Genomic DNA, 17,036 nt, shown 5'->3' on the forward strand with positions numbered 1-17,036 from the left:
TTATGACACATCTGCTGCAGAATCTGTTTTCCCACCAGGATGAACGGTGCCACAAATCTGAGTGGATCGTATACTGAAGCGACAGTGGATAAAACTCCTCTTCGGGTAAGTGGATTTTCTTTCACAATCACTCTGAACTGGAACTCGTCAGAAGCCACGCACCACTGTATGCCAAGTGCTCTTTCCACGTGTAGCTCTCCCAGGGCCATGTCCAGGTCTTGGGCGGCTTTTGCACATTCTTCTTTGGGGATTGAGGCTAGGACTTTCTTGCTGTTGGAAATGAACTTGTGCAGCCTGAGTTTGCCTTTGTTGCAGAGCTCTCTTGCCTCCTTCACTAACTGAATAGCTTGGCTTTCAGACGCTAAGCTTGACAAGCCGTCATCAACGTAAAAGTTCTTCTGAATGAACTTGATGGTGGCTTCACTGAAGTGTCCGTGTCCTTCGGCTGCGAGGTGCTTGAGTCCATAGTTAGCGCAGCCAGGTGATGAAGCAGCGCCAAACAAGTGGACCTTCATCCGGTAGATGGATGGTTTGGCTTCAAGATTTCCATTCTCCCACCACAGGAATCTTAGGTAATCTTGGTCTTCTGCTTTAACGTGGAACTGGTGGAACATGCGTTCAATGTCACACATGATTGCCACTGGACCTTTCCGGAAACGACACAGAACTCCCACCAAGGTGTTTGTCAGCTCTGGACCGGTCAGGAGATGGTCGTTTAAGGATGTCTCTTGAAATCTCGCCGAACAATCGAAGACAACACGTATCTTCCCAGGCTTTTGGGGATGATACACCCCATGGTGTGGGATGTACCATGCTGGAGCTTTATTGAGGTCGTCTTCTGGGACCCTTTCTGCATCTCCACGTGTTATGATCTCATCCATGAAGGTCTTGTAGTCTTTGTAGTACTGTTTGTTTCTTTTCAGCTTCCGTTCTAGGCATCTGAGACGGTGGATGGCGCACACCATGTTATCTGGTAAGTTGGGTCTTTCATTCTTGAATGGCAGTGGCATCTCATAATGACCATTGTCCTTGAGCCTGATGCCTCTTTCCATCTTTGACAGGAATTGGAGATCCTCTTGAGAGATGTGACTGTCCTCCAAAGACCTTTCGACAAAGTCCGATTCCAGCACCTTGATGACATCTGCAGGTGAGACTACCTCTTTGACTTGAGTTCTACAGACATAGTGAACTTCGCTTGTGAGGTTTGAAGAGGACTGAAGACCAGGCATCACTTGCCTCACGATGACCTGGTGACTTATTCCAATTTCATCTCCATAGTCAAGACATGGGTTGCCATAGCCAACTACGCTCCAGCCCAGGTCTGTTCTCTGAGCAAAGGGCTGATTTTCTTTACCAGGCACCACTTGCCTTGGGACAAGAGCTTGAGGACAGTTGTAGCCGATTAGCAGGCCCACGTCGCAGCTTTGTTGAGGAGCAATCTCGTCTGCGACGTGTTCCAGATGAGGCCATGCCTTTGCAGTCTCTGGTGTGGGAATATGATCTCTGTTTGCAGGGATGAATTCTCTTGAGTAGGTCACTGGCAGAGGAATTATCTTGTCTGAGTAGAATCCTCTCACTTGTAGTCCAGTCAGTTTCCGACAGGACACAACTGTGTTTCTTGAAGCCATTGTGGAGAGCTTTAGCTGAACTGGTTCCTTCTTTGTGTGAAGAGTCTTTGCCGTTTCTTCCAGGATGAATGTCGTGTCGCTCTGTGTATCGAGGAGTGCATACACAAGAACTTCACGATCTGGCTCACTTGTGACTGACAACCACACTGGAATGACTGTGGATGTATGAGTGTCTTTAACATTCTGTAAAACTCTGTTGGATGTTGACTCACGTGATGATCTTGCTGCCCTATCTTGTGGCCGCTCTATTTTCCTTTCCCTTGACTTGCCACTGTTCCCTGCTCCACTAAGCCGTGTTGACATCCTTTCTTCTTTGGTGCGATTATCATGGAGGCAAGCTGGATGTCTTTTTTCACACATATCGCAGATCTCTCTGTTTTCACAGTCCTTCGAGCGATGGCCAAACTTCAGACAGCCGAAACACAATTTCTTCTCTTGAACAAACTTGACTCGCTCTGAAATAGTCTCATCCATAAATTTGCGACACTTGTGTAGACTGTGACCTGCCTTCTCACAGAAGACACAGCTTGTGGTAACAGCTTTCTCGTCTGAGTTGGTTGCCAATACCTTTGCTCCATGACCTCTTGTCTTTGAAACCTTGATCTTCTCATTTTCACTTGGTTTTAGAGCGTGGAGGGACGTTATTGGGTTACAGGCGATTTTGGCTTCACGTGTGAGAAACTTGACGAACTGGCTAAAGCTTGGGAACGTGTGACTTTGTTCTTCCACTTCTATCACCTTCCTATTCCATCTTGAGGTCAGCCAGTCTGGAAGTTTAGAGAGTATTTTCTGATTTTCGTTGCAGTCGTTGAGTACTTCAAGACCTCTGATCTGAGACATGGCCGCCTCACAGCTGCGAAGGAAGTCAGCGAGTTCTTGAAGTTCCACACTCCCCTTAGAGTTTATTTTGGGCCACGTATCAAGCTTATCTCTGAAGGCCTTGGCGATAAGGAATGGATTGCCGTATCTCTCTTCTAGGATGGTCCACGCTGCACAATAAGCTGACTCTGTGCCTAGCAAGAAGTAGCTTTCAATGGCCTTTTTGGCTGGTCCACCCACATACTTTCGCAGATAGTATATTTTCTCTTCAGCTGGTATGTTTTTCCTGTCAATAAGTGTCTGAAAGGAGACTTTCCAGTCATTAAATCTGAGTGGGTCGCCGTTGAACGTTGTTGGTTCAGGTACGGGAAGACGACTCGCACTGATGGACTCTGCGAATGCTCTAACAAGAGCTGCAGTATTGTCTTCTTGTTTTGGTTGTGTCAGAGAGTGAGGTGGGGAGCGATGCTGCAATAGGCTACTTTCATGCTTGACTTCCTCTTTCTCCTTCGGAGGGACACATTGATGGAGCAGCCCAAATATTTCTTCATCTGAGCATTCACTTTGTTCATATACTTGCTGTCTCGCCTTAGCAGCCTCTAGCTTCTTGATTGTCTCCAATCTTTCTAGTTCTCTGCGCTTGGCTTCCAGCACCCTTTGTCTTTCTGCATTTTCAGCCTCTTGATTAGCTCGTAAACTGGCTGCTTCAGTTTCGAGTCTTTCAAGTTCTTTGATATGACGTTCTTGCTCTAGCAGTACTTTTAAAGTGGCTTCATTGGCAGCAACTTCAGCAGCAGCATCTCGTCTTGCAGAAGACTGGCTTGAACGGGATGTTATTCTTGAGTTAGTTTGAGAATGAGCAGACGACTTGGTGCGGTGAGAGTTGACGCTTACTTTGTCTGAGGCTGCAGCTTCAATTACAGACTCTATTGATTTCACTCTTTGTTCTTCACCCCCTCTTGTGTCTAGAAGAGCCTTTGCAGTCTGGATGATTGTTCTTGTTACTGCTTCGCAGGTGTCTGCTCTGCGACGTGTGTCTTGGTCGGGAATGTCAATGTGCCTTAAATCTTCATAAACAACGTTCAGATTATCTGAGGCATTGCTTATCTTAGTAATGTGGTCACGCAGCAGGTTGTTTGAGCATTGTCCACTCAGCGCTTGTTTGGCATCCTTAGCGATAGCTTTCCACTTCTCGTAGCTCACACTGAAACGGTGTGCAAATCTTCTTACTTGCTGATCGTGCAGTTCTTGGCCCTTTTCCGTAAACCTGCGGACCCTTTGGCTTCTATGTGGCTCTTGTGAGGAAGTGTGGTTATCTCCTGTGCCTTCAGCAGCTTGTGGTTGCATGTCTGCGCAGTGCTGCTGCGCGTCTTCACCTGCACCCTCTTTGTCACTCTCAAAGAAAAGCTCAAACTCTGACATTTTGCTTTAGTTTGGTTTAAATCTAAACTTGTTTTTTAGTTGAGTAAATTACCTTGTTCACAATAATCTAAGTTATGTTTAACTTAGCTTAAGCTCAATTGAGTAGTTGTTTTTAATCTCTGATATGTGAATAGTCAGCCTTTAATTACTTGCAGCTACTGACACTACTTTGGAGAAAAATTACTCTCTGCAGCTAAATTAACTTGCTTTTTCCAAAATAAAAACTGTACTAACTGTACTCAAAGACTAGTAACACTCACTTTGTGATCTATGGAGCTATGGTCTTCTTGCCTGATAACTTGTTATAGTTATATATGGCCTTATTTAAATCTTAAATTACCACAAATGAAATTAAACAAACCAAAAATATTAACTCTTAGTTAAACTTGTACATATACCACATTAAGTAATAACCATTCACTTTTAAGTCTAAATATGACCAATTCTGCCTTACTCTCGGTACTAATAGTTCTTAATATTCACATCCTACTCATCAGTAGACACAATATCAACACAGTAGCAATATCAATCCACTTCAATTTGAGAAAAGGTAAGTAAACAAAACATTAACTAATGGGAAATGCAAAGAAATGTCTCATTCTCTTGCCCAGAACGCTTAATGTCTCTGAATTACAGCTTAATTTGCGTTATGAAACCTGATTCTTCCGTGGGCACTGCCTCTTCTCGCGCTGTCATGTGCAGATGTCTCGGCCCGACCACGATTCGCGCTCTCCTATGCCGTCTTCCTCGCCTCCTCATGCGGAGCAGACGAGTTCTCACTGTAGCTCCCTCCAGTAGTCAACACGAAGCACGAGGTCTTGGTTAAAAAACGGGGTTTTATTTCAACAACATATCATGTCAACCCGTGAGAACTCGTAGGCTGCTTCCTACTTAGGAGGGGCTAAATCTCAAAAGCCTTCTTCCTTGTCTTCTTTACTCGGATAATATACATTTAGATATCTTTATATTCTTAATATTTACTTAGCTCGGAGAGCTCTTGCGATGCTATGTTTTAGCTCTACACTTTAGATGTTGTGCCCCCTTTTATTACGTGCGGAACACAAGGATGGCGCTAATTAGTTCCGCCTCTACGATATCCTATTAATTTTAGGTAGGAACCAAACAAATAGTCACAAACTTAACTAAAGCTGAGAGGCAGTTACACTGATCTCTTACAGACACTGAGTCTGGGAGAGAAACCAAAGCTGGTGAGTGGCTCAGTTAACATTAACACCAGCCCCCGCCCCTCTCACAGTATCACAGTCCTAGTCATTACGCTTTACAAGAAGGGATGCCATCTTCTTCATGAATGCATGTATGAATAACACAGGGTTAACGCCAGTGCACAACCCATCTCAGAGGAGATACATGAGGAAAAAGTAGGTATACATTGGTGGTTTTCACACATGAATTTGTTGTTTGTTTGGGTTGTTGTCTTTCCACACCCTGCACACTCTGTGACATTGCAGGATCCAGAGCACACAGAGTCCTTCCTCAGTTGACCTTTAAGGCCAGACAGTTTGCAAACACTCCCTCTTGCTCTGTAAGGAAAAGGAGATTAAATCACGATACAGTCACTGCCCGGACATGAACTCCTGGTTTGTTGTTGCTGTAGGCTGTGCAGACGGGGGCTCGCAGTCCGGCTGTTTGTGGGAGCTGCTGCCGGGTCTGGTGCAGCTGGCAGCCACCTTCTTGTTCTTCATTGTGGTCACCCCCTTTCTGTATGAGGTTCACCGAGGTCAGTGCATCAGAGATCTTTGACTGGGCCACTCAAAGACATTTACCTTTTTGTTCCTTAGACATTCCAATGTACTTTGGCTGTGTGCTTGGGGTCATGCTGAAAAGGTGAATGTCCCAGCTTTCTTGCAGAGGGCAACATAGTTTCCTCAAAGACTATGTTTTCTATACATTGGTCCATTCATTTGCCTTCTATTCTGTCTCTGCTGATGAAAAACAACCCAATAACATGATGATGCACCGCCATGCTTCAGAGTAGGGCTAGTATTCTATGGGTGATGCACTGTGTTGGGTTTGTGTCAAACATAACATATTTAGACACAAAAGTTAAATTTGTCAGACCACAGACCTTTTTGGCACATGGCTACAGAATCTCCTGAGTGTTTTTTTACAAACTTCGAACAGGATTCAAGGTGGGCTCTCTTGAGTACCATACAGGCAGATTTGTGGAGTGCTTGTGATATTGTTGTCACATGCACACTTTGACCAATCTTGGCTATACAAGCCTGTAGTTCTTGAAAAGTTGCCATTGGCCTCTGGTAGATAAATTAAAAATAAAACTAATTTACTGCATCTAAATTCCAGGCTGTAAGGCAACAAAAGGTGATTTAAACAAGGGTAGACTTTCAATAGGCACTTTATAAACTTATTACTCACTGAAATATTTCTCCCAAGGCCACAAATTAATTATTAAGCAGTAATACATGATTAAACCAGCAATGCAAAAGAACCTCTGAAGAAAATGCAGGCTGTCTCACTGACCTAACTTGAATACCAATGTCACAGAGAGAGCTCCTGCTGGGAGGGGTTTATAATAATAATAGTAGTAGTTTAGGTGTTAAGTGCTGTTGCCTGTCATTTGCAGGAATGAAGTCCTTTCAAAAGGATCCAACCCTGGACTAACCAAGCCCTGTCCTCTTCTGTTGCAGACAGTGTGCTGCGGTGTTTGGGATGGCGAGATTAAATGGCTAAGGTCTCCCTCTGACTGCATCAGCGAGCTGCTGTCTGCTCAATTCGGTTTAGTTGGCATGAAAACCAGAGCCTCAGCTCCAAATGATTGAAATTGTAAATCGCTGGATGCTGAAAACTCTGTTGAAGTCAACTGTGTGAATAAAGAGCGTTCTGCTTTTAGGTCTTCTCCAGACACTGCTGCTGCTCTATACTGCTGGACGCCCTGCTGGACTGTGTGTCTCCAGGATCACGTTTACTGTCTCTCCAGCTTATACAGTTATACAGCGACCCCCCCCTCTATTGAAGGAGGAGTCCCCCACCAGAATACCTCAGAAGAAAATTCCTAAATCCCAAAACCCAGTCCAATAAAAATGCAAAAAATTTAATTAATCTGCTGTTTATTATTAAAACTTCACTGTGAGACCAATACGTATGTAGAATTACATTACATGTACAAATGATATAAATTAATACATACACATACAAAGAGACATTGAAAGTACTTAGGAGATTGTTAAATGGGGTTTAGCTGAAGGGACTGCGGTCAGTCTTTGATCAGCCTTGTGGGTATAATATTGCAGACTGCCGGGTGAAAATCATTATCTATAAAAGATGGCAGAATGATACGTGACATGATCTGAATGCAGGCCTCAAAACCAAGAAGGACCAGAAGCAATTTTCTATTCAGATCTATCTGAACACCAACATTTTTGAGGATTACAAACAAATCTCACTGATGGGCGGGAGATGAGCCATCACCATCAAAGCCGTCCTGACGTTTCTTTGTATTAATTTGTTGTTAATTTATCATATGATTATAAAAAGTTAATATGTCTGTCAAACATAATACAAAATATTTAAATTTCGAAAAATAACATAGAGTTGTGCATATTATAAAGCTGAATGCTAAATACGGTAGCTTATTGGTCAATTAAGGAGGGATACTGTTTAAGTTTTTCAGAAATGTAACTAATATACTTAAAGTGCATTCAGTGATTAAAGTTTTTGTAGTGACCTGGCAGGCTGGGTTGACAGGTAGACTGTTTGAGCGTAGTGATAGGAGAGTGTGTGCTGGGGGGTGTGTCTGGCGTGGAATTGAGAGGAGGGGATCAGGACTGAGGAGTGAGTTGGCGAGGAGCAGCAAGAGTGAGTGAGAGCTGTGTGTGAGTGAGCGAGTGTTAATAGAGCACAGGGTTATTTGTTATTGTTTTGGCGTGGGTCCCAGCCAAAATAGATCTCTAGCTCTGTGTTAATAAGGGCAATAAACTCCCAATGTTGCTCTGAACTGTCTGCTGTCCGTCATTTAAAAATAAATAAAAGAGACCCCTGTTCGCTACAATGGTGTCAGAGACGTGGGGTGGCATGCAACCTACATGGCTGGTCTCAAGATGAGGCAGACAACAGAGCGCTTCAGAGCGATGCCCAAACACGATAGGGAAGGACAGAGTGTGAGGGCAGCACTGGAGGAGCTGAGACATTGCGAGAGAAAAGTTAACAAGGCGACACCGTGGAAAAACGAGACGAGGCGTAAGATGGCAGCCGTGTTCAACAACATCATAGAGGGCGCTGGGCGGGAGAGTCTAAACAAGACGGCCTGCAGTCCGCCGCGGGAGAGAGATGAGTGAAACTGGGAGAGTTTTAAGAAGGATTTGGAGTATATAGCGTGCCTAGATGAATTGTACTTAGATAGGGCCCGACATGGCCGCTGCTCCACCGGCAGCAGGAAGACTATGTAGATATTTTTCAATATGTCAGGGAATGCAATGCATCCTGTTGACAGAAGAGCACATGTCACAGCTGTGTATAATTTGTCCCCATTAAACCCTGTTTCTAATTGATTAGAACCTTACAGTTTTAATTCCTGTATTATTCCATCAGATATCCATCATGCAACATTTACACACACAGACACACACAAACACACAGACACAGATCTAGCCATGTTGCAGTCCTCCATCAGAAACAGAGCTGTTTGAAGACACGCTGCTCTCACCATCTGCTTCTGTAAGACAGAAACTCATAGGTCAGTGGCCCCTGCCTAGGTGATGGACACTGGTACTCACTGTGGCCCTGGGCCAGTCATAGACACTGTGTCCAGTACACTGGTGCTCATCCGTGCCAGCTGTGCCGAGGAGGTGAAAGGTGTCCGGGAGAGAGAGCGGGTCTCTCCTGTCACTGCAGGTTTGAGAGGGAGCGACGGAGCGTAATAGCCAGATACAAAGTATAAAATATATCTAAATAATAACCAATAAACTAATTGGGTCCTACAAGCTCCTCTCTGATGTATTCAACAATATTTAATAGTGTAGATTTCTTAAATACTTTAATATATCAGGTATTGATGTTGATTTTACGATTTTATGAGATTTCTCTTTCAGGCACTGCATGATCCCTAAACACTTAGACACACAGGAACAGACATGAAGACAAACACACACTGACACTCACACACACACACAGCTCTATCCATGTTGCAGTCCTCTGTCAGTGTGTAGTGGTTGATTCAGACACAGAGCTGATTGAAGACCTGCTGCTCTTTCCGTCTGATCCTGTAAGACAGACACTCAGTAGTCAGTGGCCCCTGCACAGGTGACTGACACTGGTACTCACTGTGGCCCTGGAGCCAGTCATAGACACTGTGTATAGTACACTGGTACTCACTGTGGGCAGCGCTGTACTTCACAGCAGCACCAGTCCTGCAGTCCAGTCCAGCCCCTGCAGGAGAGAGGGACACAGTGGGGTCAGTGTTGCTCCTGTTCCTCAGCTTTTATTGCAGCTGATCTCCAAATGGTTTAATTGGACAGCTATGCAGCTTAATTAGTCCAATTAGAACTGTAGCTCTCCTGGACCAGGGCTGGAGACCCTGACTCCTGACAGTTCTGAAAGTCTCAGCATCTCATTCTCCCTCACCTGCTGCTTTCCTCTTCCTCCTCCAGATCAAGATTCCAATGATGATGATGATCAGCAAGACCAGCAGAGCCCCCATCACTGCGCCAGCAAGGAGCCCAGTGCCCTGCTCAGGCTGCGGATCTGAGGGTCACAAAAGAGTGAGGGGCTGCTCACACACAGCTACAGTCACAGTTTTCTCTCCCTCCCTCTCCCGTCTCACCCCAGTCCATGTCCAGCTTGTTGTCCATGCTGCTGTGAGTGACCGTGCAGGAGTACTGGTGCTCTCTCTGCTCCTGTGTGCTGACAGTCAGGCTCCTCCTCAGCTGGTAGGTCCCATCTCCGTTGGGCAGCACCTCCCCCCCTCTTAGCTGCTGCTCTGGGACGGGCTGGCCGTCTCTCAACAGGGTCACCTCCACAGCCCGTGGGTAGAAGCCGGTCGCCAGGCAGACCACCTCCGCCCCCTTGGAGAACACCCTGACTCTGGGCTTCACTGTGGAGGAACAGCTCACTGTCACATATACACGTATACTGTACAACATATACACTGTCAGTTAAAGTCAGTTCAAGGTGCCAAATGAACTTAACACTGTGAGTTGTAATTATGTCTAACATTCCGAGACCCCCTTCATCCTGGACACCGATGCCAGCGACACCGGAGTGGGAGCAGTCCTGTACAAGGGATGGCGTGTGCCAGCAAGCGGAGAGGTGAAGTGGCAGCTGGTGGTCCCGCATGCGCTCCATGCCAGTGTACTACAGGCAGTGCATGGCCAGCCGGGCACGGGACATTTCGTGGCCGCAAAGACCCTGCAGCGGCTCCGCGAGCATTTTTACTGTTCAGAGGCCTGCAACCGGTTCATTCTGGTTGTTATGGACTACTTTAGAAAGTGGCCAGAGGCGTACGCTCTCCCCGACCAGAGCACCACCACCATAGCCGACGCCCTGGGGGTTCCCGAAGAGCTTCACAGCGACCAGGGCAGAAACTTCAAGTCCTAGGTGTTCAGGGAAGTGTGCCAGCGCCTGGGGATCCGAAGGACATGGACCACCCGCCTTCATCCCCAGAGTGATGGGCTGGTGGAGCAATTCAACTGGACGCTCGCCACACAGCTGGCCACTTTTGTTTCAGACACCAGCAGTATTGCACTGTGGTCCAGGAGTCCACGGAGTGCACGCCAGCCTCCCTAATGTTCGGCTGCGAGCTCCGCACACCGGGGGACCTAGCATTTGTAGCACCTCCGGTCCCAAGAGTCGGACCCCCGTCAGGGCCCGATTACATGTGGGAGCTTCAAGAGTAGCTGCGCCACGCACGCGACTTCGCCAACAGCCCCAGCACCAGGGCCCACCAGAAGCACCAATACGATCAGCACAGCGGGGGCCCTAGATTCACAGCCGGGGACCAGGTATGGGTCTACAATCCCCACCACCAGAAGGGACGCTCCCCGAAACTATCCCCTGCCTGTGAGGGCCCCTGCAACGTGCTGGAAGTGGTGGGCTCGGTGTGTTATCAGGTGTGGCTCTGGAAGCAGTGCCCAGTGGTGGTCCTACACTGCGATCGCCTGGCCCCATATCAAGGTCGCCAGGGCCCCGTGGTGCCAGCGGAGACGGAAGCGGCCGCCGAGTCATACCCGGACGAGGTTCCCTCCACTGAAGGAGGGGACACAGGGTGTCGAGAGTTCTGCCAGGGGCGACAGCATCGACCCCCTCCTCGATTGCTGGACTATGATTGCAGCCTGGGCGAGCTGTTCGAGGCCGCCGGGACGTTTGGCTCTGATGAGGTGGCTGTGTAATGGCCACCAGGGGGCTGGAACAACCCAGGCTCATTAGCATGTGTGCCACGCACAAGGGCTGCTGGAGGAGCAGCCTGCTGGACATTGGAGTGGACAGTGTGGGCTGTTTGGGGTTTGGGGATATTTTTCTGTGTGTTGTATTTTGTTTACTTGTGAAGTTTGAAAACTGTTACAATATTAAAGAAATGTAGAGCAAACGGGGACCACATACAGAATGACGATGGTGAACTAAACCAAGCAGCGGACGAATACGATGGTGAGAGATCACGATAAACGTGACTTGACCACGCAGCGGATCGGTTTGGTTGAGGAAAGGAGACAAAGTGAGGTGAGTGGATGCATTTATCAGCGGTTTCAGTCAACCCAACCATTTAGTTCGTCAACAACCCAATTAGTAAATATAAAGAAATAAACTGAGCTTCGCAAAAGCCCCGCCCACTTAGTTACTGTTGCTTCTCTCGTCAAGCCGCGCTGCTCTGTAAGCGGTATCTACTGTAAACAGCGAGCATGGAGGGAAAAAGCAGCACATTACCCTCAGTGTAGGTGATTCTTTTTGGAGTAATACCTCCGTGATATCCTCCAGATCGAGGCAAAAGGGATTGCAATATGCAGTGGAAGGATATGTTCAGAATATTCAAAAAGGAAGGGGACACAACAATAATTGAAGCACAAGTATACAGATCTCAATCAAAGCATGAGAAACCCCATAAACTCATCTTAACATGCGACCAGCACAGCCTTGTGGACCAGTCATGCTCTTGCACTGCCAGGTCAGTTCTGTTTATATAGTTATTATTGAAATCTTTTATCAGTCAACATCATCCTATCAACCTCAGCAGAAGGTCATCAGAGTGCCTCGTGGTAACAAGGTCATATTAGAGGTAGCTCGCTATCTAGCTAACGTTAGTAGTAGCAAGTTAGTCGTATTAATGGTCACGTTAGCACTAATAACTATAACACCAGCTTTAGATAACATTGTTGTCCAAGGAATAATTATGTATAAATGTTGACAAAAGCATTTCACAACCCAAGAGAAGTCACTGTAATTAGCTGATGCCCATGGCTAACCCTATTTAGGGGGGCTTTACCCCCCTTGTATTTTCACTCATACCCCCTAAAAATATTACCACAAAAGAATTGAAGAATGCAGAAGTAACTTCGCAAAACACTGTCAACATCCCACCCATGTAGCCCCACAAAGCCGCCCCTAAAACCTGAAGTCTAGACCCACGGCTGGCGTTAGCTGGACAATGGCAACATCATTAGCCACCAGATTACCTTGGAGCAGACAAATGTGTGTCTGTTAATCTTCGCGGTATTGAGCTGGGAATGGGGCCTCCCACACTGTTTTATCCACTGCCAGCATCTTTCCTCTTGGGTTTTGGGCTTTGAAAAAGGGCAAACAACCTAGCTAACTAGCTATCCTAACCAAGTCAGCTATTAGTGCTGTTAACTTTTGAACTGACTGAAAACATTAATAGCCTTTTTCAAATAATTATTTTTCAGTTTCTCATGTGGAAAGAGTTCCTTTCAAGAAATGTTTCTCATTGTTCTTTTTTATTTTGTCATGAACTGTCCCTTTAAGTGTATGTATCTCTAAAAAGTACTATACAGTCAAGTCGACTTACAGCGAGCAATCCAAAGCTAAACTAGACTCAAAATTATGAGTTGAAACAACTAGTAAATACAATTTGATTTAAAACTTTAAGGCAGCAAATTAACTTTTTGGTTCAAGTTTTTAAGTTGAACCAGATCATGTTTTTTTTTTTTTAGTGTAGCTCTACAGGGTTCAACTCTGCCCCATACCTCTCCTGTTGACTATATGATTTTCCTGCTGAAGGTGGCTCTTCAGTATTCTCACACACCAGGGCTGGTAGATGTTTTCATCTATAGCTCTATTGACTTTGAGCATCAGTTGGTCTATCAGGCTGTCGGGCACAAGGGTGTTCCACCTGTAGGCCTGCGGGTCGTAGCTCATCACCTCCTGGCCATCATAGGCATCCACTGCCTTAAAGCGCACTGTGCCGTCATCATCCAGCTCACAGCCAGCTATCCTCTGGTAGGTGTGAAGACCTGTGACATGTAAAACCATGCAAATTATTAAGAATAATAATGTGTCTTTGGAGAGTTGGTTTAAAATGTTACTTGTCCATTTTAAAGAGGTTCATACACTTATATAGCCAGATTTTTGGGTCTGTCCTCACCTCCGCTGTGGTTGAAGCGCGGCATGATTCTCTGCAGTTTTTCTTTCATGCTGTAGTAAGTTCGCATACATCCATCAACCTTTCTTTCGGCATATTCCACCGTATCCGAGTCAGGGGCCCAGTGCCGGCGAGAGAGCGGCTTCTTCACCGTACTGTCATAGTACTCCATCTGCACGTCATCCACCATCTGCACCACAACCAGCTCTGGGAGGTCAGTCTGTCCCGTGGTCAGTGTGAAGAGGTACCAGAGCGAGTGCGAGCCTGGACAGCAACAGACACAGAGCCTGAACTGCTGCGCGGCTGTTAACTGTAGTGCTGAGCATATGCAGAATTAAAATAATACGCTACACCCCCTCAAACAGGTGAGGTGCTTCTAATGACCTCCGACACAGAACTCAAACTGCATGGACCAATAGTGACTGTGGGGTTTGGTATGCCAAACAATGAAACAACGATTATGACAAAACGTATTTTTAATTACACACAAGGTTAATATATTGTCCTTCCAGAGTCTTAAACTATTAAACATTTCATATTATAAGAACACAGGTTTACTGCTTCCAGAGTCCGAGATGACAAGGGAAGATCGAAAAGCCAAAGGTAATTCAATATCATTAAACAAAATTTAAATTATGTGCATTAACCAAAATCTATAAATACGCACATCTAAAATCTCAGGAAAAAAGTGATTAAGTCTCAAACCAAACAGTGAAGAATAAAATGAACATCCTGCACACAATTTCGTAAAGAGATCAATGTAAACCATGAACTGCAGGTGTGAAACTCAAGTACTCTGGGGATAGGTAACAGAATAACAGGACATAAAGGTATTTTAAGAGACAGGGGTACGTAATTCTATTTAAAAAATAATATGGAGCTAAATAAGACACGTACACATGTGATTAAAAGCAATAAAATACAGACATAAAACTTCCGTCCGAGGTGGAAGAGCCGAACAATCGAACAACATATACGGATTGGTGATAAACCAAGTTACAACTCACCAACCCAGATATAATGTAGTATTTCTAATATTCACACACAATAGCGCTCTCCTTTAGTGCAAACAGGCAAAAGCAATCAGCCGAGTTGGCTTAAGTTTCAGTCCTTTTCTCGCTACAGTGACAGGCACGTCCTCTCAGCTGCTCTTGCACAGCACCCCTCCTGTTGTGCAAAGACAATCCCCGTGCTCGTCTTCCTCTAGAGGTGGCCATGGGCCCCTGAAATTGTATACCCCACCCCAGTGTCCTCCCAGGAAATTCTGAGGTCTGATTAGAGACTGGTCATTGGTCAAGTTGATCAAAATAAAAGGGTGGCCCCGTTCCTTGCAGTTGGCTAATCGAGTTGGCCAGATTACTTTGAGGATAACTTGACAGAAGTCTGGCTTTTTCCGTAACTTAAAGTCCCACGGAGTAAATTACCATATCAACACATCCTTAATGGTAAACCTGCTCCAGTGCAGGTGCATTTTGAGTCAACACCGGGTCTGTGCAGAAAAGAAATGAAAGCGCTCGACACACCCCTCCAAAATAGCAGCGCCCTTCCCCAGAGATCAAGGAGCCATTTTAATTAGATCAGCTTTTCGTAGGGAACGAGTACTGAGAGATCCCCAAGATAATTTGCATTATTCATATGTTTTCTTATGTGAACGCTACAGATTCAGTTGGCAAGGTATACATTTACATAAATGTACTACCACTCAGCGCTTTTTTGCCATTGGCGCATTTATACTCAGTTCAAAATATCAGTAAAGCTGCTGTTATGAGATTATATTCAATTTAATGCATATTTAATCCTATTTTTATAGTTTATAGACTACATTATTATGCAGAGATCTACAAAGTCATTGGTGCTGTACAGTCAGATCCACATCAAGGCACCTCAGGACCAAATGAGGCAGATTCTGTGAACAGGAAATTACACAGCATTAATGTACAGGAGCTTATGACATTAATGACAATATTAACGATAATTATGTCTATACAATCCCTGTGCTAGGCAGTATGGGTATCAGATCTTGGATAATAACCCATGACTTGGCCGCAGTTACTCCTATACGAGCTGTGATTCCACAGTCCTCAGTGGCCAGGCTCTGACTCAAGAATACTCAGAGAGCACATGGTGTCAGATATTCGAGTAAGTGTAGGACAAATCTTATTTGTCCGAAATAATTGATTAAATATTTATTGTATTAAGTGATTTAATACTGTTTCTCTCATAGGTCAATATGATGGGATAATTTCCTGCTAATTTGACTAAAAAGGCGAACCCAGCTAACACACAACATTGCCACAGCGTTGTACAAGTCGCATTCATAATACATTATGCCTATAATCAATGCTAGCCTAATCAATTCATAATCAATACTAACCTATATTAATCAATGGTTTTACATTACACAGATTCTATATCCGACTTTTTAACACAAAGTAAAAAAAAAAGTCGCAACATGAAAAATTATCACAAAGCATATTCATAATAACTGTATACGCAGACAAAATAAAGTTGTTTTTTTAAGTGTCTGAACCCCTGATAATTTGAATTATTTGGTGAATCAAGAGACAAATTGATTGAATCAAGAGACAAATTCTGAAAATAGCATCTACTGGATGCCATATTATTTGTTATGGTTAAATAACTGACTTATAGTGTTGTATAAAGCCATGTCGAGGATCGTTTTATTTTGCGGTTCAGTGTAAACTACAACAACATGACGTGTAGCTGACGAGGTACACACAGATACACATACGCGTGCACATAAATGCATAGCCTAACTTGCGCAGCACTGAAGAGAGCGCAGCCAGGAGGCGCTGCACTGCAGGACCAACATCTCTGCGGTTCAGCGGGGCCGCCCATCAGCCCATTTCCAGCCAGGCTTAATATTTTAAAACGTCATGAGAGCAATTTGAGAAAATGAAAAAAGGAAAAGAACACCCAGTTCTTTACTTTAACCCCCTGTTTGATATCCTCCCCCCACCCCCACATGCAATATTTCCCCTTATTTCCCCCCCATATACATAAATGGGAGGATTCCCCTCCATCTGGCATCCATGGGCAGCGATCTTACCCGCAGACATGGCGTCAATCAGACAGAGAGTCACTAACACTGCACCAAGACCCTTCATATCCAGAAAACTGACAGACTGAGCAGCCCTGTCCGGTGTAACTGAAGACTGTGCTGGAGATACAGCAATTTTAAATCAAGCTTGATCTCTCTTAATTTTGTCGACGTGCTGTGGATGGCTGTTTACTGTGCCAGAACATATCAAGCTGCGACGAGCTGAGTGAGAGCTGGCTGCAACCCAGCCTCCCGGCCGCTAGGGGGATGTGCGTTCACCATGAATGCCCTGAACAAACGTATTGTGCTGCGGATGTTCCGTGTTTGGGCGGAAGCTCCGATTAGAACGGACGCCATTTTTGTTGGGGGCAAACGGTATGTATGGGCTGTACCGATTGCTGATTGGTCTGCGGCTGATTGTGGATCTCTCCTCAGCATATATCAGGGGACATGCCGTTTCATTCATTTTGGTGCTCGGAAGGAGGAAAAGCGGCGAGGGAGTTGGTGCAGTGTTTTTCACTGTGTATGTTGCAGAGTAGAAGTA

The 17,036-nt window shown here is 45.3% G+C and overlaps 1 protein-coding gene across 2 annotated transcripts; it reads right to left on the reverse strand.

The window, feature by feature from the left end:
• Positions 1 to 6,938: 6,938 nt before the first annotated feature.
• Positions 6,939 to 16,736, reverse strand: LOC136771322 (major histocompatibility complex class I-related gene protein). 2 transcript variants are annotated; one of them, XM_066723544.1, is made up of 8 exons: positions 16,502 to 16,736; positions 13,435 to 13,695; positions 13,037 to 13,303; positions 9,667 to 9,936; positions 9,468 to 9,587; positions 9,219 to 9,272; positions 9,006 to 9,106; positions 6,939 to 8,559 (listed from the first exon to the last, which is right to left on the reverse strand). In XM_066723544.1, exons 1-7 carry the CDS (start codon positions 16,557 to 16,559, stop codon positions 9,042 to 9,044), a joined length of 1,095 nt encoding a protein of 364 aa, XP_066579641.1. In that variant the 5' UTR covers positions 16,560 to 16,736; the 3' UTR covers positions 6,939 to 8,559; positions 9,006 to 9,041. The 2 variants fall into 2 exon arrangements, with proteins under 2 accessions (XP_066579641.1, XP_066579640.1); XM_066723543.1 differs by having other exon boundaries at positions 6,939 to 9,106.
• Between the last annotated feature and the right edge of the window lie 300 nt (positions 16,737 to 17,036).

The sequence above is a fragment of the Amia ocellicauda genome, chromosome 15 (genome assembly GCF_036373705.1).
Source record: "Amia ocellicauda isolate fAmiCal2 chromosome 15, fAmiCal2.hap1, whole genome shotgun sequence".
Taxonomy (NCBI): Eukaryota; Metazoa; Chordata; class Actinopteri; order Amiiformes; family Amiidae; genus Amia; species Amia ocellicauda.